Source organism: Podarcis gaigeae (assembly GCF_964106915.1).
Source record: "Podarcis gaigeae genome assembly, chromosome: 3".
Taxonomy (NCBI): domain Eukaryota; kingdom Metazoa; phylum Chordata; class Lepidosauria; order Squamata; family Lacertidae; genus Podarcis; species Podarcis gaigeae.
Window position 1 is genome coordinate 114,582,039 of NC_139680.1, and position 26,320 is coordinate 114,608,358.

The 26,320-nt window shown below is 40.7% G+C and overlaps 1 protein-coding gene across 10 annotated transcripts in view; it reads left to right on the top strand.

Annotated features, from left to right (window-relative positions):
* The window catches only part of LOC310841826 (uncharacterized protein), a 21,415-nt gene extending 393 nt beyond the window's left edge, over window positions 1-21,022 (top strand). Inside the window, exons 2-16 of one of the 10 annotated variants that reach the window (XM_083733347.1) lie at window positions 1,397-1,525; window positions 1,987-2,112; window positions 2,491-2,616; window positions 5,044-5,172; window positions 6,897-7,034; window positions 7,228-7,356; window positions 7,729-7,869; window positions 8,548-8,682; window positions 10,036-10,170; window positions 10,891-11,025; window positions 13,421-13,555; window positions 15,958-16,092; window positions 17,103-17,237; window positions 19,323-19,525; window positions 20,814-21,022. In XM_083733347.1, the coding sequence (XP_083589473.1) occupies window positions 1,397-1,525; window positions 1,987-2,112; window positions 2,491-2,616; window positions 5,044-5,172; window positions 6,897-7,034; window positions 7,228-7,356; window positions 7,729-7,869; window positions 8,548-8,682; window positions 10,036-10,170; window positions 10,891-11,025; window positions 13,421-13,555; window positions 15,958-16,092; window positions 17,103-17,237; window positions 19,323-19,525; window positions 20,814-20,894 (2,012 nt within the window). In that variant the 3' untranslated portion in view covers window positions 20,895-21,022. The remainder of the gene's footprint in view (window positions 1-1,396; window positions 1,526-1,986; window positions 2,113-2,490; window positions 2,617-5,043; window positions 5,173-6,896; window positions 7,035-7,227; window positions 7,357-7,728; window positions 7,870-8,547; window positions 8,683-10,035; window positions 10,171-10,890; window positions 11,026-13,420; window positions 13,556-15,957; window positions 16,093-17,102; window positions 17,238-19,322; window positions 19,526-20,813) is intronic. The other 9 variants (XM_083733349.1, XM_083733354.1, XM_083733351.1 and 6 more) reach the window with 9 other exon arrangements.
* Window positions 21,023-26,320: the final 5,298 nt, after the last annotated feature.

Here is a 26,320-nt window from a genome sequence, read left to right on the forward strand (position 1 = left end):
TTACTATGGCAAAAACCTATTCTTTGCTATTAGAAAAACAACTATTGTAATAAATTGCCAGGTAGCATTCTTTAATTTTATGCTCAAAAATAGTCATGATTTACTGGGGGATTTCTGGGTAAGGTGCAGAAGGAGGAAGACATTTCTTGCAGAAAGACATTGCATCTTTCTTAAAGAAATAAATAAGAAAACCTTTGAAGTTGCCAGTAATGTCACTCTCACAGATTTTCTTCATCAAAGAAATGGACAAACATCATGCAATTGAGGGAAGTTTGAGGGTGAGGTTCAAAGATCCTTTCCCTTTAGTTAGCCCAGCCTTTGGTCTGGACCTTCCAATTCCCCCTCTGTATTATCTGTCTCCGATCCTCACACAAAACAATGGAATGGGGTAGAGTTAGATTGCAGGTGATGTAACAGGGAGGCATAGAAACATAGAGGAGCAATGAACTCCTCTAAATGTCCAAGTCTCTGTCTTTCTTCCACGCTTCCATGAAATGTGGCTATCCTTGAACCTGCTAGCAGAGTGCTGACTTGAGGATTTTGTTCTTTAGAAAAGCAGAGTAGCAGATGACTTTTTTCAATTTAAAAAGAAAGAAATAGATAAAAACTTCATTAATTTATTTAAATGAAAACCCTCGCTGTGTTCTGCTTAAAGTAAAAAAAAAAAAAAAAAATCCCCCGAAGTCCTTTAGCTCTCTGAAGGCAACCTGCAGGAGAGCCACATTTCGTCTGATTTCCTATTGCTTCCTGACGTGTCCTCTATAAATAAACACACACTGGTAAGTTAAGAAACTGGTGTGTGAGAAGCTGGTGTGTGTGGGGGTGGGGGTGTACACACAAAGAAGGCTGCACACCACACAACCACATCTAAATCATTTTAAGGCCAAAATATACTCCCTCGCTGCAGGGCTTTGAAGTTGTGACATCAGAATCTTATTGATTGATTGATTCAATTTATCTAGTGACCTGTATCCAATGTTCCCATGGTGGTTTTCCTCAAGGGATTTATTCTTGTCCATCCCACAACTGGGGATGGGGGCATGGGATGGTTTGGGGCAGTGGTCACAATTTGAAATTATTGCCATAGCACTAAGTCCCATGCTTTTTTATGTGCTACAAGAAGGATTAGTGTTATCATTTTTTTAAAAAAAATATACCCTGCACTTTCCTCCAAAGGAGTGGAGGGTGGTAAATGTGGAGGTTTTCTTCGTATAGCATATAGGGGGTCCTGTGAAGGAAAATGAGAAACTGAATGAGTGGCTTCTAAAAGCCCTGGAATATAACGAAGAATGTTCCCTGAGTTGCTGTTGTTTTTTTGAAATGGCAGCTTAATGTGACTATCTGAAAGTGAATTCATAGAGATGCTAGCAAACTCTCTTCCTCTGTTTTGCTAAAGTTTCCGGAGGATTTGCAAATGCTGTCGTCAAGAAACGTTGGGCACGATGCAAGCCAGAATGTGATGAAGATGTTTCTGCAGCAAGAGCCTGCTCTATTCCTTGCTTTGTCTTCTGCTGTGAACGGCCAGGTAATATCACCTTGCTTTTAATGTGCCAGAACAAGAATGAGGCACTGGGGTATTTCTGGGCAAAGCACGAGGTAAATGGGTAGGTGTGGTTTATAAATGTTGTCTTTGCCTGGTTCCTGAAGTTCCTTGCTTCCTAATGAATTGTGGGGTAGCCAGGAATTAATGTGAAGCCCAATGAGTGACAGAATGACGGGCCTTTAACAGCCCTTGTACTTGTGGGATGGACAAATTCATAGATCTGATTCATAAAGCAACAGGCAAACAGAACTGTTGGTTTATAGAGGGCAATCTTTTGTAAATTTTGTAGCTGAACTTAGGGTATTTAGAGACTGAATTGATAGAAATTGAACTCTTCAAAATAATAATAATAATAATAATAGTAATAATAGTAATAATAATAATAATTCCTGCATTCATGGGAAGTGCTTAGAGATGTTGATCTCTTCTCTGTTTTCATACAGCGCACCAACAGTTTCTCCCCTTCGTAGCTAATAAATGTTTGGGCAGATGCAGGTCAAGGTGTTCCAATGGTGAAAATGTACCTTTAAGAAGACCCTGCTCTACTCCTGGTTGCTGTGAGAAGCCAGGTAATATTCAAATGCCTTTTGCCTGCTAGAACAACAATGATGTATTGGGGAATTTTGAGTCAGGTGTGCAGAGGCTGGGTACAGATAAGTTATTTACTATGTCTATGAGTGCATTTCAAAGTCCATTGTGAGGTAGACAGGAATTATTGTGAAGCCCAATGAGGAATTGAATGAGGAGCTTTTAGAAGCCCTTGAGCTTCTATAGATGCACAAACTTGTGGATCCTGGTTCATCATGACAAACCGCTTTATGGAGCTTCTCCCTGGAAATACATTTATGGTACTCAAAGACGGAATTCTTTACAGTGTTTTCTATGCTTATTGAGATTGCTGAGAGATATCAATGTCCTCTTCTCCTTTGTTTTGACCATGTCCCAAGGCTTGGTCCACACTGCAGGCAAGAAATGTCGGGGTCAGTGCAAGTCAAAATGTTCCAGTGGTGAATATATATCTTCAACAAGAGTCTGCCCTGTCCTTGGCTATGTCTTCTGCTGTAAACGGGCAGGTAATGTTCTCATGCTCTTAATGTGCTAGAGAAGCCATAATATATTGCGGGATTTTTGGGTAAGGGATGTGTGGGGGTGCAAATGAGGGTTATTTTGAAATTCCATGGTTTCTAATGAATTGCATGGTAGACAGGAATTATTCTGAAGCCAAATATGTGATTGAATGAGTGGCTTTTTAACAGCCCTTGGATTTTCAGGGATGCTTCTCAGGTAGCTCAGTTGGTTAGGGCATGGTGGTAATAACGCCAAGGTCGCAGGTTCGATTCCCATATGGGAAACCTGAATATTCCTGCACTGCAGGGAGTTGGACTGGATGAACTGCAGGGTCCTTTCCAACTCTACAGTCCTATGATTTGGAAATGTTAGTTTAAAGAAAAGGCGAGTAAGAGGCGACTTTGCAAAATTATGTATGACATGGAGAAAGTGGATGAAGGAAAATGGTTCTCCCTCTCATGTAACACATGAACTTATAGGCATCCTCCACTGCTGGAGGCTTCTAAATGCCAGTTGATGGAAACTCTAGGAGGGGAGAGGGTTCTTGTGGTTGAATCCTGCTTTCTGGTTTCCCATAGGCATCTGGTTGGCCACTGTGAGAACAGATTGGTGGCCTAGATGAGCAATTGGCCTGATCCAACAGCTAGTGGCTGTGCCATCTGTCATGGATGCTTTAGTTGAGATTCCAGCATTGCAGGGGTTATGACTAGACGGCCCCCAGAGTTCCTTCAAACTCTAAGATTCTATGGTTCTATAAGGAGAGGATAAGAAGGTGAAGAACCATTGTGCCAATGGAAGTAAAATTTATACAAACCATGGTATTTAGAGGTTGAGCTGTTTTTTTGGGGAATATATTTTCTATGTGTATGGGAATATATTGACTGCTGCTCTCTCTGGCTGAAATGTCCCAAGGACTGGTCCACAGTGTAGGCAAATCAAATCAAAATGTTTATTCGGCTTTACGCCCATCATAAAACACAACACAACAAAACAAATCAAATAAAACAGCGGACTCGTACAAACCACAAATAGTATAACACAATTCGCAACTCACAAGGACAGATATTAGCCATTCATAAGAAAAGTTTAAGATTAAGATTAAAAATTTTAGGCACTACACTAAAATCAATATCTGATGTCATTATAGAAAATTCTTATAACTATCAATAATCAGCTAACATTCCATTCCGTCTCTTGTACGAGAGGACAGCTGTTAGGAATTTAGCAATCTGTAGGGTAATATAAGGATCCACATCTTGAAGAACCCAGGCAAGCTGTAGGTCTACTGGTTTGTCAGCCATAGGCTGGATTATGGAGTTTAGTATACTAGCACGGGCTGAACTGTACAAAGGGCAGATAAACATAACATGATGTAGAGATTCAGATGTTTTCATTTCACAAGCACACATTGAAGGGACTTGGCCCTTAGTGAATCTATGTCTCAGCACGTTTGTTGGAAAGACATAGAACCTAGCTCTAATGAAGGCATATCGGTGAGACGCGGCCATAAGCGATGTTAAGTAGGACGGAGCGCGGTAGATAGGGGTTATGCCAAAATTTAACGGCGAGCAGGCTCCACCACCAGCTACGAAATTTTGGCATAGCTCCGCATCATCCAGCCTTTGATTTATACACCTTTTTGCCACATTTAGATCCAGTTTGAGCAGTTCAGTGGGCGAGATCTCATAGGACAGCAATTTCACAGTGTAGGCAAGAAATGTTGGGGTCAATGCAAGCCAAGATGTTCCTATGGTGAATATATGTCCTCAGCAAAAGTCTGCACTGTTTTTGGCTATGTCTTTTGCTGCAAACGGGCAGGTAATGTTCCCATGCTTTTAATGTGCTAGAGGAACAATGATTCAAGTGGGGATTTCTGGGTCAGGATCCCAGAGGGTGGGTAGACGTTGGTCCCATGGAGAACAGTGGGAGATGGAGCAAGTGTCCTTGAAAAGCTCTTGATACAGAAACTTGTGGTTTTTGTTCACCAAAGAAATGGGCCTTGTTTTCATGTGTGAGTGGGGTGGGTGGGTGTTTTGGATCAGGTTAGCCATATTGATTTGTATGCTGTTGGTAGATTTTTGTCATTGTCATGTTGGGCTGTGTATGTGATAAAGGGGAGCCATACCAGGGTGAAGGTGTCTTCTTCTATTTGTCCCTGTGTCAGTCTCAACAAATGAAACTGACTTGTAAAAATGTTACATGGGAAAAAATATACAAGAGAGAGACATTGCACAAACTTTTGTAAATCAAGAAAATCTTTAATAATAAAAAAAACCCAAAGAAATGGGTAAAATTGGGCTCTCTAGAACTTTTTGGAACTTTTCTGAATTGCACGTATCATGTTGAGAGTTACACACACACACACACACACACACACACATTATTAATGGAAAATGCCTTGATACATTGCTGACCTCTTTTTCTCTGCTCAGGTAAAATGCCCCATGAATTGACCATGAAATGTTTGGGTAGATGCAAGCCAAAATGTTCCCATGGGGAATATGTGTTGTTCGCTGGTTCCTGCTCTGTTCCTGGCTTCTTCCTTTGCTGTAGAAAGCCCGGTAATGGCTGCCTTCATGTCACCTTTGCAGACCTCTATGTAACGCAGACTTGGTCTGCTAATGGGCCTGGTACCAGAAGCCAGCTGCCCATAGAGCACATCCTTGGGGATCCTGCTATCTTCCATTCTTTGGGCATGACCAAGGCAGCATAGATGTCGCTGAGACAAGAGTGCAAATATGCTGGGAATGTGGCTTGGGAAAGTGCATCTTTGTTTGAGACTCTCCCCTGTTGTGAGGTAACCCAAATATTCCTGACGCAGCACATGTGGAAGGTGTTGTGTCGTCACCCCTGGCGGTTGTAAGAGAGGAGTTATTTACTTTGCTTGAAAGTGAATTTCAAAGCCGTCATTTCCTAATGAACTGTGAGATGGACAGGAATTACTGAGAAGCCCAATGAGAGATTGATTGAGTAGCTTTTAGAAGCCCTTGAGTTCCCATGGATAGAGAAACACATGGATCATCAAGGCAAACAGTCCTCTGGTTCTTCTCTCTGGAACCGTATTAATGGTGTTCAGAGACATCTTTTCAATATTTAAAATACTTCTGATATTTCCAAATGCTTAGAGATGCTGATGATCGATTATCTGTTTCAGTAATGCCACAAAGATTGATTTCTGCTGCATCTCTGAATCTTCGGGGTAGATGCAAGTCAAGATGTTCGTATGGTGAATTTGTGTCTCCAGCAGTGGTGTGCCCTTTCCCTGGCACCCTATTCTGCTGCAAATGGCCAGGTAAAATGCTTTTAATGCACTAGAGCAACAAGGGGACCAGGTAAAATGCCCCATGAATGGACCACGGAATGTTAGGGTAGATGCATGTCAGAATGTTCCCATGGTGAATATGTGTCTTCTGCCAGATCTTGCTGTTTTCCTGGCTTTGTCCTTTGCTGTAGAAAGCCAGGTAAAACCTAGGAATTCCGGACAACTGGTGGTTTGTGGGCACAGCACAGTGATGGCCTGCCGAGGGCCAGTCTTGCAGCACAGCCATTGGGGAACACGCACATTTTCCTCTGCCTTGCAGCAAGATGTCTGATTTGAATGGGCCAATCCAAGAATGTTGCCCCAAGAATCGACACTTGCTGTAACTAATAAATAAATAATAATAATAATAATAATAATAATAATAATAATAATTTATTATTTATACCCCACCCTTCTGGCTGGGTTCCCCCAGCCACTCTGGGCAGCTTCCAGGAAAAGATAAGTAAAACATTTTTAAAAATTGTGGTTAAATGCAATTCAGGATGTTCCAATGGTAAAAATCTGTCTTCAGCAATACCCTGCTCTATTCCTGGCAGCTGTAAGAGGCCAGGTAATATTCAAAAGCTTTTTACATGGTGGAACAACTGCAATGTATTGGGAAATTCTTGGTAAGGTACGTAGTGGAGGATTATTGGCATCCGTCTGTCTTGGAAGACAATAGAGGAATGTAACTGTGGGGGTGAGGTCACTCCTGGTGGTTCTAAGAGAGGAGTCACTTCCTAATGAATTGTGAGATGGACAGGGATACTGAGAAGCCCATTGAGAGATTGATTGAGTAGCTTTTAGAAGCCCTTGAGTTCCAATGAATGATCCAACACATGGATCATCAAGACAAACAGTCCTCTGGTTCTTCCCTCTGGAACTATATTAATGATGTTCAGAGACATACTTCTTTTCAATATTTAAAATATTTCTGATATTTCCAAATGCTTAGAGATGCTGATGATCTATTATCTGTTTCAGTAATGTCACAAGGATTGATTTCTGCTGCATCTCTGAATCTTCGGGGTAGATGCAAGTCAAGATGTTCGTATGGTGAATTTGTGTCTCCAGCAGAAGTGTGCCCTATTCCTGGCAACCTATTCTGCTGCAAATGGCCAGGTAAAACGCTTTTAATGCAATAGAGCAACAGTGATGTACAAGGGGATTATTGAGAAAGGGACATAATGTGAGTTCAGATGAGAGTTAAAAAATGGGACAATGTCACTGGATAAAAACTATGGCATTTAGCTATCGAACCACTTTTCTATGTATAAGGGAAGATGTTAATGGTTCCTTTTCTCCTTTGCTGAAGTGTCCCAAGGATTGGTTCACAGTGTAGGCAAGAAATGTCAATGCAAGTTAACATGTGGCAACAGTGAATATGCATCTTCAGCAAGAGCCTGTTCTAATCCAGACTTTGTCTTCTGCTGCAAAAAGCGAGGTAATATTCCCATACTTGTATTGTGCTGGAGCAACAATGATGCATGTGTGGGATTTCTGGGTCACGATCTCAGTGGGTGGGTAGATATTGGCCCTGTGTAGGGCAATGGGAAATGGAACAATGTCTTTGAAAAAGCTCTTGAATTTGCAGGGATATAAAAACTCATGGCTTTGATGTATCAAAGAACCAGAGGGAAAGGAGCTCTTTGGCTATTTTTGGAAATGGAAACCTCACAAAACTTTCTTTGAACTGTTGATAGATTGAATTCTCCCTACATTATTATTATTATTATTATTATTATTATTATTATTATTATTATTAATTATTATTATTATTCTCTGATATGTTGATGATCTCTTGTTCTCTGTCAAGATAAAGAGCCTAAACAATTGACAAATGCTGCAGCTCAGAAATGTGTGGGTAGATGCAAGACAAGATGTTCCAAGGGTGAAAAGGTGTCTTCAACATGTTCCTGCTCTATTCCTGGCTTCGTCTTTTGCTGTCACAATCCAGGTAATATCCCAAAAATTTCTTTGTGCTAGAACAACTATAATATATTCAGGGTTTTCTGGGTAAGTCACACAACACGTGTGTAGATGGGAATTATTTACATTGTCTTCTCAAGAATTGCAGTATATTTTGCTTTCTAATTAATCAACAGGAATTAAAGTGAAGCCGATTGAGTGATTGAATGAGAGGCTTATAATGGTCCTTGGATTTGCTGGGATAGACAAACTCATAGATTCCTAACAAAAAAATTCCTTCCAGTAGCACCTTAAAGACCAACTAAGTCAGTTCTTGGTATGAGCTTTCGTGTGCATGCACACTTCTTCAGATACGTTCATAGATTCCTGTTCACCAAAGAAATAGGCAGAGCTGTCCGTTTATTTTCATAAATGGGCAGCCAATTCTAACTTCTAAGTAATTGACTTCTGGGGTAGTATCCAACAAACTCATCCCACTTGTGCAAGAACTTCTGTTTGTAAGCAGATTGTGGATGGCACAAGGTGATATAGGAAAACGATGACGCGAAGTGTTCCATTCCTCAGGTTGAAATCATTGTTACAATGTGAATGAATTCATTGGATACAAACCATGGTATTTAGAAATTCAACCCAACCGTTTTTTTAAAAATATATATTTTCTATGTGCATGGGAGATATTGATGGTATCTTCTCTGTTTTTCTAAAGTGTCTCATGAATTGGTCCACCCTGAACGCAAGAAATGTCATGGTCAATGCAAGTTAACATGTGGCAACACTGAATATGCATCTTCAACAAGGGTCTGCTCTAATCCTGACTTTGTCTTCTGTTGTAAAAATCGAGGTAATGTTCCCATGCTTTTAATGTGGTGGAGGAACAATGATGAGAGGGGGGATTTCTGGGTCAGTATTCCAGCGGGTGGGTACATGCTGGTCTTGAGAAAAACCGTGGGAGATGGAACCCATGTCTTTGAAAAGCTGTTGAATTTGCTGGGATACAGAAACTCATGGTTTTAGTTCATCAAATAACTACTCAAACTTTGGTTTTGGAAATAACAGCCTCATATTACTTTTTCTTGCAGTAGACTTGTTTTGAGAGATTAAATTTGCTTTGTATTTACTCTATGTATGGGAAATTCTTTGAGAAATTGATGATTTATTGTTCAGATAAAGTGCCTAAACAATTGACCAAAGCTATACTGAGAGATTAAGGGACGCAGGTGGCGCTGTGGGTTAAAGCCTCAGCGGCTAGGACTTGCCGATCGAAAGGTCGGCGGTTCGAATCCCTGCGGTGGGGTGCGCTCCCGCTGCTCGGTCCCAGCGCCTGCCAACCTAGCAGTTCGAAAGCACCTCCGGGTGCAAGTAGATAAATAGGGACCGCTTACCAGTGGGAAGGTAAACGGCGTTTCCGTGTGCGGCTCTGGCTCGCCAGAGCTGCGATGTCACGCTGGCCACGTGACCCGGAAGTGTCTCCGGACAGCGCTGGCCCTTGGCCTCTTGAGTGAGATGGGCGCACAACCCCAGAGTCTGTCAAGACTGGCCCGTATGGACAGGGGTACCTTTACCTTTTTATACTGAGAGATTGACATGTGCATTTTATCCAACAATGTCCTTCCAATTGCCAAGGTACTTTTGTTTATGTCAGGAATGTGAGGCATTCACGGAAAAGAATTTTTTATTAGTGCAATGTATCAGCAAAGAAGCTGAAGGTTACATGTTGTATTGTTCAGCATAGCATGGTGAGCTAGCAGGGCAAAATACTTGTGCATCCCTCCATATACTTGTATCTCACAAGGTTTACTTCTAAGCCCAGAACTGTATTACAGTAGACTAGTTCAAGATGTACCAGCATCTTTTAAAGTTTATCTGGCTAGCATGTTTATGTTTGTCTTTTGCCATAAGATAATAAACACTTCCTACTCTAGACTGAAGCGAGTGATGGTGAGCCCATGTTTCACATGTTAAGGACTCACTGATTGCCAGAAGATCATGGCATCTCTGAATCCTTTGGAACAGATTTAGTGGTGCTGGCAGAGAGAGCGGAGGAAAGAAAACCTCCATTTCACAGGTGGAAGTTTTTGTGAAAATGGGATGGTGCCACTGGGAAGGGAGTATAGTATTTAGACATCAAAGTCTTCAGTCTCCCTCCCTCATTATATGGAAAGATGTGGATGGTATCTTCTCTGTTTTTCCAAAGTGTCTCAAGGAATGGTCCACCCTGAAGGCAAGAAATGTCATGGTCAATGCAAGTTAGCATGTGGCCGCAGTGAATATGCATCTTCAACAAGAGTCTGCTCTAATCCCAACTTTGTCTACTGTTGTAAAAAACAAGGTAATACTCCCTTGGTTTTAATGTGGTGGAGGAACAGTGATGAGAGGGGGCATTTCTGGGTCAGGATTCCAGCACGTAGATACATGCTGGTCTTGTGAAAAACAGTGGGAGAAGGAACCCGTGTCTTTGAAAAGCTGGTGAATTTGCTGAGATACAGAAACTCATGGCTTTAGTTCATCAAATAACTGCTCAAATTTGGTTTTGTAAATAAAAATATATTATTTTTTCTTGCCGTAGACTTGTTTTGAGAGACTATATGTGCTTTGTATTTTCTCTATTTAAGGGAAATTCTTTGAGATACAGTGCTACCTTGGGTTACATACGCTTCAGGTTACATACGCTTCAGCGTATGTATTTTTGGAACAGATCTAAATCTTTGGAACAGATTTAGTGGTGCTGGCAGATAGAGCAGAGGAAAGAAAACTTCCATTTCTCATGTGGATGTTTTTGTGAAAATGGTATGGTGCCACTGAGAACAGACTATACTATTTAGACATAATTCCAGTTACAGATAGGTAGCCGTGTTAGTCTGCCATAGTCAAAACAAAAAAAATTCCTTCCAGTAGCACCTTAAAGACCAACTAAGTTAGTTCTTGGTATGAGCTTTCGTGTGCATGCACACATCTTCAGATACATAAGTGTCTTAGACATAAGACACTTAATTTTCCCACCCTCATTATATGGAAAGATGTGGATGGTATCTTCTCTGTTTTTCTAAAGTATCTCAAGGAATGGTCCACCCTGAAGGCAAGAAATGTCATGGTCAATGCAAGTTAGCATGTGGCCACAGTGAATATGCATCTTCAACAAGAGTCTGCTCTAATCCCGACTTTGTCTTCTGTTGTAAAAAACAAGGTAATATTCCCATGCTTTTAATGTGGTGGAGGAACAATGATTTGAGGGGGCATTTCTGGGTCAGGATTCCAGTGGGTGGGTACATGTAGTGGCGGAGCTTCATGCTCCGGAACCAGGGGGTGGAGAGCAGCCGGGGGGATGGGGACTGGCCCATCTTCTTCCTCCGCCAGTGGGTACATGCTGGTCTTGAGAAAAATAGAGGGAGATGGAACACGTGTCTTTGAAAAGCTATTGAATTTGCTGGGATACAGAAACCCATGGTTTTAGTTCATCAAATAACTACTCAAACTTTGGTTTTGGAAATAACTGCCTCAAATTACTTTTTTTTTTTTGCAGTAGACTTGTTTTGAGAGATTACATTTGCTTTGTATTTTCTCTATTTATGAGAAATGCTTTGAGATACTTATGATTTCTTGTTCAGATAAAGTGCCTAAACAATTGACCAAAGCTATACTGAGAGATTGACTTGGACGTTTTATGCAATAATGTCCTTCCAATCGCAAAGGGACTTTTGTTTATGGCAGGAGTGTGAATCATTCAAGGAAAAGAGTTTTTGCTCAGTGCAACGTATCAGTAGTGAAGCTGCATGGTTCAATATAGCATGGCAAGCTAGCATGGCAAAATGGTTGGGCATCTGTTCGTATACTGGTATCTTAGAAAGTTTAGTTCTAAGCCCAGAATGGTATTATAGTAGGTTAGTTCATGATGTACAGTACCAACATCTTTTAAAGTTTATGTGGCTAGCATGTTTATGCTTGTCTTGTGCCATGGGACAATAAACACTTTCTACTCTAAACTGAAGTGTGTGATGTGGGCCCAAGTTTCACAGGATAAGGACTACCTGCTAAAAAAATGATGGCATCTCTGAATCCTTTGGAACAGATTTTTTAAAAAAATATTTTTTATTAAATTTTCCATTTTAACAATTCAATCAAATCACAATAAATAATCCATATTATAAAAATACATATCATATAGTCCAAATATTTTACCAAATTATAAATTTTTATTGGGGCTTCCCATGCTTCAAGTTCGGTGGGGCTCTGATCATCTTATATCTCTACTGCCTTGAGTTTCCAATAGTTCCTTTAATTCTTCCTGTTGTTACCTATCCTTCGTTCATGGCCTCTGAGTTGTTTCCACAGGTGAGTTGAAGTAAGCAATGATATGCTTCTGTGTGAAATTTGTCTGCTTGACTCTTCGCCTATTGTTTGCTGTATATCCACACACGCTGGTGTTTATGCCGAATTAATCCAAAAGTCGTTTGCAGCTGGCAGACGCCATCTTCTCTCAGTTCCGAAAAAATGAAATCAAATCAAATCTAGGCATTTGCTCATTAATTTCCCCAGACTGGCTGCATCGAACATTAGTCTTTCCAGAGGAGATTTGCCAAATCGGACTTGAAGTGCATATATAATAACAAATTAAGAACTCATCTCCCCCTATGACTATTTATCTCTGCAGCTCGGTCTTATTCTATAATGGTGGGTCCCAATTAAAGAATGCGTCACATCACCCTTCTCAGAATCCGTCCAAAGTTTTTTGAAGTCTCTCCAGCAGCTAACGAGATCATGCTTCTTTCTAATATCAATATTTGGAGAGTCTTTTATCTTCTTCCAAGCGTTTCAAGAAACATCAGCTTTAGCTATATAGTTTTGTTATTTTCACACAGTTTATATTTTCCCATCTTGCTTGCTATAAGTAATGGAAACGGTTCTTCGGGGGGGGGGGGTTGTCAGGTATTATCGTAGTAAAAAAAAAAGTTTTACCCCTCCCTTTCCATTCCGTTCCAACATACCGGCTTAGATGTTATACTTAGATGTTATTCTTTCTTCCTCTCTGTCACTTTTGCCACCTCAGTGGCTGACTTAATTGGCAGATTAATTTCCCCCTCTTCACTTGAAGTATGTCCAAGAACTTAAATCCAATTTTTTATCTTAAGAAATGGAACTTGGCGTTCTCGCGGGGATAGCGTCCAGGAGATCAGAATTCCCTTGGGGCTCTCCATCCAGTGCCCCCACCCCCTCCTTCTTTACAAACTCGGGGGTGGTTTGTTGGGCACCACGGATGAGACTGCATCTTCCCTTCCACCGGGAAGAATTTGGGAGGTTGATTACTCCCATCTCAGCCTCTAAATTACCTCGTGGAAGCTGGAGAGATGGTATTGTTGGCCATCTTCCGCGGCGCCCCTAGCGGAGCCTCCTTTGGAACAGATTAAGTGGAGCTGGCAGAGAGAGCAAAGGAAAGAAAACCTCCATTTCACATGTGGATGTTTTTGTGAAAATGGTATGGTGCCACTGGGAATAGACTCATAGTATTTAGACATCAAAGTCTTCAGTCTCCCTCCCTCATTATATGGAAAGATGTGGATGGTATCTTCTCTGTTTTTCTAAAGTGTCTCAAGGAATGGTCCACCCTGAAGGCAAGAAATGTCATGGTCAATGCAAGTTAGCATGTGGCCGCAGTGAATATGCATCTTCAACAAGAGTCTGCTCTAATCCCGATTTAGTCTTCTGCTGTAAAAAACAAGGTAATATTCCCATGCTTTTAATGTGGTGGAGGAACAATGATTTGAGGGGGGATTTCTGGGTCAGGATTCTAGTGGGTGGGTATATGCAGTGGTGGAGCTTCATGCTCTGGAACCAGGGGGTGGAGAGCAGGAAGGGGGGGGGCTGGCACGTCGCGCCGCCCGTGCTCTTCTTCCTCCGCCAGTGGGTACATGCTGGTCTTGAGAAAAATAGAGGGAGATGGAACCCATGTCTTTGAAAAGCTATTGAATTTGCTGGGATAAAGAAACTCATGGTTTTAGTTCATCAAATAACTACTCAAACTTTGGTTTTGGAAATAACTGCGTCATGTTACTTTTTTTTTGCAGTAGACTTGTTTTGAGAGATTACATTTGCTTTGTATTTTCTCAATTTATGGGAAATGCTTTGAGATACTTATGATTTCTTGTTCAGATAAAGTGCCTAAACAATTGACCAAAGCTATACTGAGAGATTGACTTGGACGTTTTATGCAATAATGTCCTTCCAATCGCAAAGGGACTTTTGTTTATGGCAGGAGTGTGAATCATTCAAGGAAAAGAGTTTTTGCTCAGTGCAACGTATCAGTAGTGAAGCTGCATGGTTCAATATAGCATGGCGAGCTAGCATGGCAAAATGGTTGGGCATCTGTTCGTATACTGGTATCTTAGAAAGTTTAGTTCTAAGCCCAGAATGGTATTATAGTAGGTTAGTTCATGATGTACAGTACCAACATCTTTTAAAGTTTATGTGGCTAGCATGTTTATGCTTGTCTTGTGCCATGGGACAATAAACACTTTCTACTCTAAACTGAAGTGTGTGATGTGGGCCCAAGTTTCACAGGATAAGGACTACCTGCTAAAAAAATGATGGCATCTCTGAATCCTTTGGAACAGATTTTTTAAAAAAATATTTTTTATTAAATTTTCCATTTTAACAATTCAATCAAATCACAATAAATAATCCATATTATAAAAATACATATCATATAGTCCAAATATTTTACCAAATTATAAATTTTTATTGGGGCTTCCCATGCTTCAAGTTCGGTGGGGCTCTGATCATCTTATATCTCTACTGCCTTGAGTTTCCAATAGTTCCTTTAATTCTTCCTGTTGTTACCTATCCTTCGTTCATGGCCTCTGAGTTGTTTCCACAGGTGAGTTGAAGTAAGCAATGATATGCTTCTGTGTGAAATTTGTCTGCTTGACTCTTCGCCTATTGTTTGCTGTATATCCTCACACGCTGGTGTTTATGCCGAATTAATCCAAAAGTCGTTTGCAGCTGGCAGACGCCATCTTCTCTCAGTTCCGAAAAAATGAAATCAAATCAAATCTAGGCATTTGCTCATTAATTTCCCCAGACTGGCTGCATCGAACATTAGTCTTTCCAGAGGAGATTTGCCAAATCGGACTTGAAGTGCATATATAATAACAAATTAAGAACTCATCTCCCCCTATGACTATTTATCTCTGCAGCTCGGTCTTATTCTATAATGGTGGGTCCCAATTAAAGAATGCGTCACATCACCCTTCTCAGAATCCGTCCAAAGTTTTTTGAAGTCTCTCCAGCGGCTAACGAGATCATGCTTCTTTCTAATATCAATATTTGTAGAGTCTTTTATCTTCTTCCAAGCGTTTCAAGAAACATCAGCTTTAGCTATATAGTTTTGTTATTTTCACACAGTTTATATTTTCCCATCTTGCTTGCTATAAGTAATGGAAACGGTTCTTCGGGGGGGGGGTTGTCAGGTATTATCGTAGTAAAAAAAAAAGTTTTACTCCTCCCTTTCCATTCCGTTCCAACATACCGGCTTAGATGTTATACTTAGATGTTATTCTTTCTTCCTCTCTGTCACTTTTGCCACCTCAGTGGCTGACTTAATTGGCAGATTAATTTCCCCCTCTTCACTTGAAGTATGTCCAAGAACTTAAATCCAATTTTTTATCTTAAGAAATGGAACTTGGTGTGCTCGCGGGGATAGCGTCCAGGAGATCAGAATTCCCTTGGGGCTCTCCATCCAGTGCCCCCACCCCCTCCTTCTTTACAAACTCGGGGGTGGTTTGTTGGGCACCACGGATGAGACTGCATCTTCCCTTCCACCGGGAAGAATTTGGGAGGTTGATTACTCCCATCTCAGCCTCTAAATTACCTCGTGGAAGCTGGAGAGATGGTATTGTTGGCCATCTTCCGCGGCGCCCCTAGCGGAGCCTCCTTTGGAACAGATTAAGTGGAGCTGGCAGAGAGAGCAAAGGAAAGAAAACCTCCATTTCACATGTGGATGTTTTTGTGAAAATGGTATGGTGCCACTGGGAATAGACTCATAGTATTTAGACATCAAAGTCTTCAGTCTCCCTCCCTCATTATATGGAAAGATGTGGATGGTATCTTCTCTGTTTTTCTAAAGTGTCTCAAGGAATGGTCCACCCTGAAGGCAAGAAATGTCATGGTCAATGCAAGTTAGCATGTGGCCGCAGTGAATATGCATCTTCAACAAGAGTCTGCTCTAATCCCGACTTAGTCTTCTGCTGTAAAAAACAAGGTAATACTCCCATGCTTTTAAAGTGGTGGAGGAACAATGATTTGAGGGGGCATTTCTGGGTCAGGATTCTAGTGGGTGGGTATATGCAGTGGTGGAGCTTCATGCTCTGGAACCAGGGGGTGGAGAGCAGGAAGGGGGGGGCTGGCACGTCGCGCCGCCCGTGCTCTTCTTCCTCCGCCAGTGGGTACATGCTGGTCTTGAGAAAAATAGAGGGAGATGGAACCCATGTCTTTGAAAAGCTATTGAATTTGCTGGGATAAAGAAACTCATGGTTTTAGTTCATCAAATAACTACTCAAACTTTGGTTTTGGAAATAACTGCCTCATGTTACTTTTTTTTTTGCAGTAGACTTGTTTTGAGAGATTACATTTGCTTTGTATTTTCTCAATTTATGGGAAATGCTTTGAGATACTTATGATTTCTTGTTCAGATAAAGTGCCTAAACAATTGACCAAAGCTATACTGAGAGATTGACTTGGACGTTTTATCCAACAATGTCCATCCAATCGCAAAGGGACTTTGGCTTATGGCAGGAGTGTGAGGCATTCACGGAAAAGAGCTTTTGCTCAGTGCAACCTATCAGCAGAGAAGCTGAAGGTTACATGTTGTATGGTTCAGTATAGCATGGCAAAATGCTTGTGCATCTCTCTGTATACTTGTATTTTGCAAGGTTTACTTCTAAGCCCAGAAAGGTATTATAGTAGGTTAGTTCATGATGTACCAGCATCTTTTAAAGGTTATGTGGCTAGCATGTTTATGCTTGTCTTGTGCCATGGGACAATAAACCCTTTCTACTCTAAACTGAAGCGAGTGATGGTGGGCCCCTGTTTCACACGATAAGGACTACCTGACTGCTAAAAAATCATGGCATCTCTGAATCCTTTGGAACAGATTTAGTGGTGCTTGCAGAGAGAGCAGAGAAAACAAAACCTCCATTTCACATGACTCTTAATTTTCCGTCCCTTATTATATGGAAAGATCTTGATGGTATCTTCTCTGTTTTTTTAAAGTGTCTCAAGGATTGTTCCACCCTGAAGTCAAGAAATGTCATGGTCAATGCAAGTTAGCATGTGGCCACAGTGAATATGCATCTTCAACAAGAGTCTGCTCTAATCCCGACTTTGTCTTCTGTTGTAAAAAGCAAGGTAATATTTCCATGCTTTTAATGTCCTGGAGGAACTATGATGAATGGAGGGATTTCTTGGTCAGGATTCCAGTGGGTGGGTACATGCTGGTCTTGTAAAAAACAGTGGGAGATGGAACAAGTTGAAAAGCTCTTGTGTTTGCAAGGATGCATAAAATCATGGTTTGGGTTCATCAGATAAATGGGGATATGGCCCCATTGTTATTCACGGAAATAGAAACCTTATGACTTTGAGACGTTGATGATCTCTTGATCTCTGTTTATGTAAAGTCTCCCGACGACTGAACAAAAAGTGTTTGGGTACATGCAAGTCAAGTTGTTCCCATGGTGAATATTTGTCATCCAGAAGATCTTGCTCTGCTCCCAGCTTTGCCTTTTGCTGCCAAAAGCCACATAAAATCCCAACACTTTCTTTGTGCTAGAACAACTATTAGGTACATATATTGTTCCTAAAGCATCTCAGAAACATGGTGTCACCACTGAAGAGACCTGTTCTCGTGTTGCCAGCTTCCAGACCTCTTGTGGAAGAGGCACACAAAGACAGTCAGATTATGATCAAAGGGTCCAGGCTAGTTCATATGGGAAGAGGCGGTCCTTGAAGTATTGTGATCCTGAGCTGTGGAAGGCTTTATAAGTAAAACCAGCAATTTGAATTGGGTCCCCAAACTAACTGGCAGCCAGTGCAGTCAGGCTAGGATTAGTGTGATATGCTCAAACCGCTTTGCCCTGGTGAGCAACCTGGCCACCGAATTCTGCAGCAGCTTAAGTTTCCAAACCAATTTCAGAGGCAGCCCTATATATAATGTGTTGCAATAATCTAACATAGACATTAAAAAGGACCCCTGACAGTTAAGTCCAGTCACAAACGGCTCTGGGGTTGTGGTACTCATCTTGCTTTACTGGCCAAGGGAGCAGCGCACGGAAATGCCGTTTACCTTCCCGCCAGAGTGGTACCTGTTTATCTAATTGCACTTGACGTGCTTTTGAACTGCTAGGTTAGCAGGAGCTGGGACAGAGCAACGGGAGCTCACCCTGTCGTGGGGATTCGAACTGCTGACCTTCCAATCAGCAAGCCCAAGGCTCAGTGGTTTACACCACAGCGCCACCCATGTTCCAAACATAGAGGTTGTTTTTGTTGTTTAGTCATTTAGTCGTGTCCAACTCTTCGTGAGCCCATGGACCAGAGCGTGCCAGGCACTCCTGTCTTGCACTGCCTCCTGTAGCTTGGTCAAACTCATGTTCGTAGCTTCGGTTACCAGAGTATAAATGACAGAAGTTGGGCTGTCACTGTCTAAACAGGGGTGCAGCTGGGCCACTATCTGAAGCTGATGGAAAGCACTTTGGGCCACTGAGGCCGCCTGAGCCTCAAGCAACAGCAAAGTACCCTCAAGCTATGTAGCTGCTCCTTCAGATGGAATGTAATCCCATCGAAAGCAGGCAACCTCCCATCCATCTAGTCTATGGAACCACCCACTAACAGTGCTTCAGTCTTATATGGCTTGAGCTTCAGTTTGTTATATACTCAGGGAGTTCTCTGTAATCCACGCAGTGTGTGGAAATTCCAACAAATCTTGCTTTCTAAGGAATTGCAGAGTAGACAGGCATTGCTGTGAAGCCAAATGAATGCTTGTAAGAATGGCTTTTAACGCCTTTTGGATTTGCAGAGATTACATGTTGAGGTCAATGCAAATCAAGATGCTCCAGTGCTGGAAATATGTCTTCCACAAGAGCCTGTGATAATGCTGCCTACATCTTCTGTTGTAAAAAGCCAAATAACAGACTTTCTGGATCAGGATCCCAGGGGGTGGGTAGATGCTGCTCTTGTGAAAAATAGTGAAAGGTGGAAGGAGTGTCTTTGAAAAGCCCTTGAATTTGCAGGAATACAGAAACTCATGGTTTGGGTTCATCAGAAAAATGGAGGAAAAGGTGCTCTCTGGTTATTTTTGTTAGTGGAAACGTTATATGTCTTTTTTTGAAGTGGGATTATGGTTCTTTGATTAAATTCTTTTTGTGCATGTGGAATTTTTAATGCTATGGGGAAATGCTCTGAGATGTTGATGATCTCTTGTCTTCTCTTTTGATAAAGTGCCCCAAAGATTGCCTGAGCCTGTAGCTAAGCAACCTGAGGGTATATGCAAGTTAAGATGTTCCTATGATGAAGAGGCGTATTCAGAAGCATTTTGCCCGATTCCTGGCTTTGTTTTCTGCTGTAAAATTATGACAGGTAATGTTTCTATTTATTTATCACATGGCAGAAAAATTGTAATACCTGGACAAAGGCTACCAACGGTGGGAATGGGATTTTTTTAAAAAAAACTTTATTAAAAAATTAAAAGTACAAAATTACGAGTGCACGGAGTGAGGTAAGACACAGAAGAAGAAGAAGAAATGGAAAATAGTACCTATGTGGGGGGACACACACACAAAACAACAACAACCAAAAGATTTTGTGTACCTTGCGAAATGGGGAGGGTGAGGGACTTGTTATTGTGGTTAACTAGAACTTAATCTAATATGGTATTTATAAAAATGAACTCCAAATATCGTTAGATTTGTCCATGGCAAGTCTACATTTGTACACAACTTGTTTATGTGTAGCGGGTTTGTGTATATCTTCACACCAACCATTAAAGGAAGCTGCATTTTTATTTTTCCAGTTAATCAATACCAGTATTTTTGCTGTAGTAAGGGTGTGGAGAATCCATTCAAATTGTCCCTTTGGGATACTGAGGGTGGGAAGTTGAAGTTCATGTGACACAGAAAGAGAGAATGACGGAGCCTTTGAATACACAGTTTTTGTCATGGTCCCTGCTTGGCATTATGAATGTAATGGCAAAAGCGTGACTTAGGCTACTGTTCTACAAAGTCAAGTAACATTCCCTCATACCTGCCATTCCTATAGCAGTGATGATTTAAAGGGTGTTTTTTATTATGTATAATACATTGTATGTATAAAAGCAACATTTTGTAATAAAATGTAAACATGCCTATGAATGACATGGGTGGTGCTGTGGGTTAAACCACAGAGCCTAGGGCTTACCGATCAGAAGGTTGCGGTTCGAATCCCTGCAACGGCATGAGCTCCCATTGTTCGGTCCCTGCTCCTGCCAACCTAGCAGTTCGAAAGCACATCAAAGTGCAAGTAGATAAATAGGTACCGCTCCGGCGGGAAGGTAAACAGCATTTCCGTGTGCTGCTCTAGTTTGCCACAAGAGGCTTAGTCATGCTGGTCACATGACCTGGAAGTCACATGACCCAGAATCTGTACGCCGGCTCCCTTGGCCTATAGTGCGAGATGAGTGTGCAACCCCAGAGTCGTCCGCAACTGGAGCTAACAGTCAGGGGTACCTTTACCTTTATGATTTTGCAGTGGGTGCATTGCTCCCCCCCCTTAGACAGTTGGTAAAGCCTTTCCCTTTCTGTCTGAGAAGAACAACGATGACCTTCAAATATGCATAGGTTCTTGAAGTTTCTGTTTTAAGATATTGGCTTGCTGAATGTTATGAAATTCAGCTGATTTCTTCCAGCGTGCATTCATATGTCTTGATTAGTACTGATCATGTCCTCTATTTATCAGGTTACCACAGACTGTATCGTGTTGTGCCTGCACTGGCTAAACTGTATCCACCCATCTTTTAAAAGTTCATCTCCACGCTAACCAGATGTACTTAACATGTGGGCTGGTGATTCGGAAGAATGCTTTGAGCTGCTGAAACGTCTTCCAGCAATCAAACCACTCGCGATACTTTGACATTCTAAACCTAATAAAACCAAATTTGATGTGGAGATGAATTGCAGAGTCATGATTCTGTCCACAAAGGCTTTCTTTTTAATTTACTTTTCATTTATTTATACACTTCATATGCCACTTAACTACAATAGTCTTTTACAAAGATATAATACATTAAAAAATAAAATCCAGCCCCGGTCGAAACTATAAAATCAAACTTCAGTTAAAATGCTCTTCAGTAAGCACCTGATATTTAGTTGGGAGTGAGCCTGTCTGACCTCATTCGGAATGAAGCTCCAAAAAATTGGGCTTCTGAATCTGGAAGGGACCACTGACGATGATTCCCCCAAAGACTTCTATGATTTGGTGGTCCCTGAGGTATCTTGGACCGAAATTGTTAAGGGCCCTGTAAGTTAATACAATAACCTTGAAACTGCCTTGATAGAAGAAGACGAAGAAAAAGAAAAAGAAGAAAAAGAAGAAGAAGAAGAAGAAGAAGAAGAAGAAGAAGAAGAAGAGAAGAGTTTGGATCTGATATCCCGCTTTATCACTACCCTAAGGAGTCTCAAAGTGGCTAACATTCTCCTTTCTCTTCCTTCCCACAACAAACACTCTGTGAGGTGAGTGAGGTTAAGAGACTTCAAAGAATTGTGACTAGCCCAAGGTCACCCAAACAGCTGCATGTGGAGGAGCCGAGATGCGAACCCAGTTCACCAGATTATGAGTCTACTGCTCTTAACAACTACACCACACTTGCTCTCTGATAGGGTATGGGCAGCCAACATAGGAGCCAACTCTTAAGGGCCAGGGTCCCTTCGCCCTCCCCAATAAAACATTTGAGGGCCCCTCTCCCCCCAAAGTTAATGGGCATTGCCATTCAAATGGTGTGTAGTGCTTCATCATGTGATTGATTATGCAGGGCAGGGGCTTACCTCCCCCCCTCCCATATTTTATTCAAGCTGGCACCTAATGCAGCTAGTGCAGACCTTTGAGCACTGGAGTTCTGTGCTGGCAATAGTCTGTCTCCATTAACAGCCTAGCGGCACAATACTTCACTAGGCGGAGTCTCCAGACTGGGCCCGAATATAGTTCCATACAGAGCACATTGCAAGAATCAAGCCTTGAGGTTATTGTTGTTCTGTAGTGAAGACAAAGTATCAGACCTTCTTCGAAGCTGCTGCAAAAGATGGGAGCCCAGCCTGTCAGGAATACAGCCATGGCTTGACAGCATTTCAGACTTTCCCATGCTTTTACTTCCATGGTGATTCTTTCCTTCCACCAGAACTTTCTTTCTTTTTTTTTAAAAAAAATAATTTTTATTAAGTTTCATATTACCAAATTAAACACATCAAATCAATTAGTCCAAATTATAACAATACATATCATGTAGTCCAATTATTTTCCAAATTATAAATTTTGGTGGGGGGTACCCATGCTTCTCGATCGGCAGGAGTCCAATCCTCAACTGTTTTCTGCTACTTTCATATTAAGAATGATATTTCCAGACCCCTCTTCTCAATGCTTGTCATTCCTCATTTTCCTATCCTTTCACCTCCGAATTGCTCCGCAAGTGGGTTGAAAAAAAAAAGTATTGATATGTCTTAGATAAAGACATATCTAAGTTTGTCTGGCAGGGCAAAAAGACCAGAATAAAATTTAAGATTTTAACTGACGCAAAAGATAGAGGGGGTTTTGCCCTGCCGGACTTAAGACTTTATTATGAATCAGCAGCTTTTTGCTGGTTGAAACATTGGTTGCTTCTTGAAGACACAGACATTTTGGATTTGGAAGGGTATGACAATAACTTTGGTTGGCATGCATATTTATGGTATGACAAGGCAAAGGTGCATAAAAGATTTAAAAACCATATTGTTAGGAAAGCATTATACAATGTTTGGACTCGATACAAAGATTTGTTGGAAAGTAAAACTCCCAGGTGGTTGTCACCAATGGAAGCTAAGGCGGTGAAGAAACTTAATATGGACTCTAAATGGCCAAAATATTGTGAAATTCTAGAACAAGATGGTGAAAAGGTTAAACTTCAGAGTTATGAGAAATTAAAGTTCAAAGTTTGAGATTGGTTGCATTACCATCAGATAAATGAGACATTTAAGCAGGACAGGAAAATAGGATTTCAGAAGGAGAGGTCAAAATTAGAAACAGAATTGTTAGAACCCAATACAAAAAATTTGTCAAGAATGTATAACTTGCTGTTGAAATGGAATACACAGGATGAAATGGTGAAATCAGCTATGATTAAATGGGCACAAGACATCGGCCATGACATTATGTTCGCTGACTGGGAACAGTTATGGACCACTGGTGTTAAATTTACGGCATGTAATGCCTTAAAAGAAAACATAATGAAAATGATCTACAGGTGGTACATGACCCCAGTCAAGCTTGCAAAAATTTATCATTTGCCCAATAACAAATGTTGGAAATGCAATGAGTCTGAAGGTACTTTTTATCACCTTTGGTGGACCTGCCCGAGGGTTAAAGCCTTTTGGGAAATGATTTATAATGAAATTAAGAAAGTCCTTAAGTGGACCTTTCCTAAGAAACCTGAGGCTTTTCTCCTGGGCATGGTTGGCCAATTGGTGCCAAAGAAGGATAGGACCTTTTTTATGTACGCTACCACAGCAGCAAGAATTCTTCTGGCAAAGTATTGGAAGATGCAAGAACTACCTACTCTGGAAGAATGGCAGACAAAGGTGATGGACTTTATGGGACTGGCAGAGATGACCGGCAGAATCCGCGACCAGGGGGAAGAAACAGTGGAAGAGGACTGGAAGAAATTCAAAATATATCTTAAAAATTGTTGATAACTTGAGGAATGTTAAGATGTCAAGGGGTAAGAAGTAGAGAATTACAGCTGTAACTAACAAGTTTATGGAAACGTAATGAAAGGGAACTAATAGATAAACTGACTAAAGGGTTGCTAAATAATTCCAAAATAAGGATGCAGCGAAAGGGAGGTATGGGGAAGTCGGAGGAAAGAAGGTCTATGAATATAAGATTATGAAATTATACATGTTTAAATGTTTTGTATGTTCTTGTCTTGTGTTTTGTTTGCCACTTCTTGAAACAGTCCATCTTGTCCAAAATCTGTAACGTCTGAAATAAGAATAACATTCTAGGCAATACATTCATCTTGATAACAGCAATTCGGCCTAACAAGGAAAGTCTCAACCTAGACCATATTTCCAAATCTTTCTTTACTTCTGTCCAACACTTTTCATAATTGTCCTTAAATAAGTTGACATTCTTAGATGTTAAGTTCACCCCCAGATATTTCACTTTTTTCGTTATTTCCAAACCTGTTTCACTCTGAAACCTCTCTCTTTCTTCCATTGTTAAGTTTTTTTCCAGCACTTTCGTTTTCTGTTTGTTCAATTTGAATCCTGCTACTTGACCAAATATCTCAATTAGTTCTAATACTCTTTTAGTGCTAGTGTCTGGCTGTTGCAAAGTTAATACTAGGTCATCTGCAAATGCCCTTAGCTTGTAATGTTTAACTCCGACCTGAATTCCTTTAACCAACTGGTCCCTTCTAATCATATTTAACAAAACCTCCAGGACTAATATAAAGAGCAAAGGGGATATTGGGCATCCCTGTCGTGTACCTTTTTCTATTGATATTTCTTCCGTTACCACATTGTTTACAATTAATTTTGCTTTTTGTTTAGAATATATTGCACCTATACCGTTTTCAAAGCCTTGGCCTACCCCCATCCCTTGGAGATTCTTCTTCATAAAGCTCCAACAAATATTGTCAAAGGCTTTCTCCGCGTCCACAAAAATCAAAACAGCCTTCCTGTTAATATCAACTTCTAACAACTCCAAAATGTCTATAATGTTCCTCACATTGTCTGACATATGTCTCCCTGGGAGAAAGCCAGCTTGGTCCTTATGAATCTCCCCTAACAACACTCTCTTCAATCTTTTTGCCAAAATGTCTGCAAAAATTTTGTAATCCACGTTAAGTAAAGATATAGGGCGGTAGTTTTTGACCTGGTTCTTTTCAGTCTCTGTTTTCGGTATAAGCGAGATGAAAGCCTCTTTCCACGATTCAGGTGCCTTTTCCCCCTCCAAAATTTCATTGCAGACTTCCTTCAGTGGTTGTATTAACCATTCCTTCAACACTTTGTAATATCTAGCAGTCAAACCATCTGGCCCTGGTGATTTTCCCAATTGCATATTCTGAATGGCACCCTCTATTTCTTGTTCTGTTATTTTCTCATTCAGGATCGTTTTACTTTGTTCTGAAATTTTTGGTAGTCCATATTTTTTAATAAATTCTTCTATTTCTTGTTCATTAACTGGCCCTTGTGCATACAATTTCTTAAAGAAGCTTTGAAAACAATTACTTATCTCATTAGGTTTGTGGATAATTTTCCCATCCATTTCAAGACTTGTCACTGTGTTCAATTTCTGCCTCTTTTTCAATTGCCATGACAGAAGTTCCCCACATTTGTCTGCTGATTCAAATGTCTTTTGTCTCATTTGCTTTATCTTCCATTCTATTTCTTGATTCATCAGTTCCATGTATTGCATCTGATAATACTTTATTTCTCTCAGGATCTCATGAGACTTTGGTTTCTTTTCTCCTTTCATTTTTTCTAAGATTTTTTCTTTCCTCTCATTTTCTTTTTTCTTTTTTATGGAATTCTGTTGAATTAGGAAACCTCGCATCACGGCTTTGCTAGCGTCCCAGATTGTTCTTTTCTCCACTTCTGTTCTCAAATTTATCTCAAAATAATCTTTCAATGTTTTTTGGGCCTTCTTATAAATCTCTTCATCTCTGAGTAGGGTGTCATTCATTCTCCATCTAAAGGATCCAGTTGTTGTTAATTTCATCTCCATCTTTACCGCATTATGGTCGGAGCAAGTTTTTGGGCAGATTTCTACTTTTTTTATTCTTGGCGCCAGGCTACTAGTAACCCAAATTTGGTCAATTCTTGTCCATGTCATTTTTGCTTCAGAGAAAAAAGTTCCCTCTCTCTCAAGAGGGTTCCTTGTTCTCCAAATATCAATCAAGTCCATAGTTTCAGTCATTTCAAAAAAAGTCTTTGGTAGTCTCCCTTCCTTAGAAATCACTTGTCTCTGTGCTTTATCCATGTTTGTGGAGACGACTCCATTCATATCTCCCATCATTACGATTTTATAGTCTAAAAAGTCCATTAAGGTCTCATGCAACTTCTTAAAAAATTCGGCCTTCCCTTCATTTGGCGCGTAAACTCCAACTATCAAAATTTTTTCTCCTTGAATTTGTATTTCAATTGCCAGGTATCTTCCTTGTTCATCTTTGAATATCATTTTTGGAGCCAATTTTTCTTTTGCGTAGATCACCA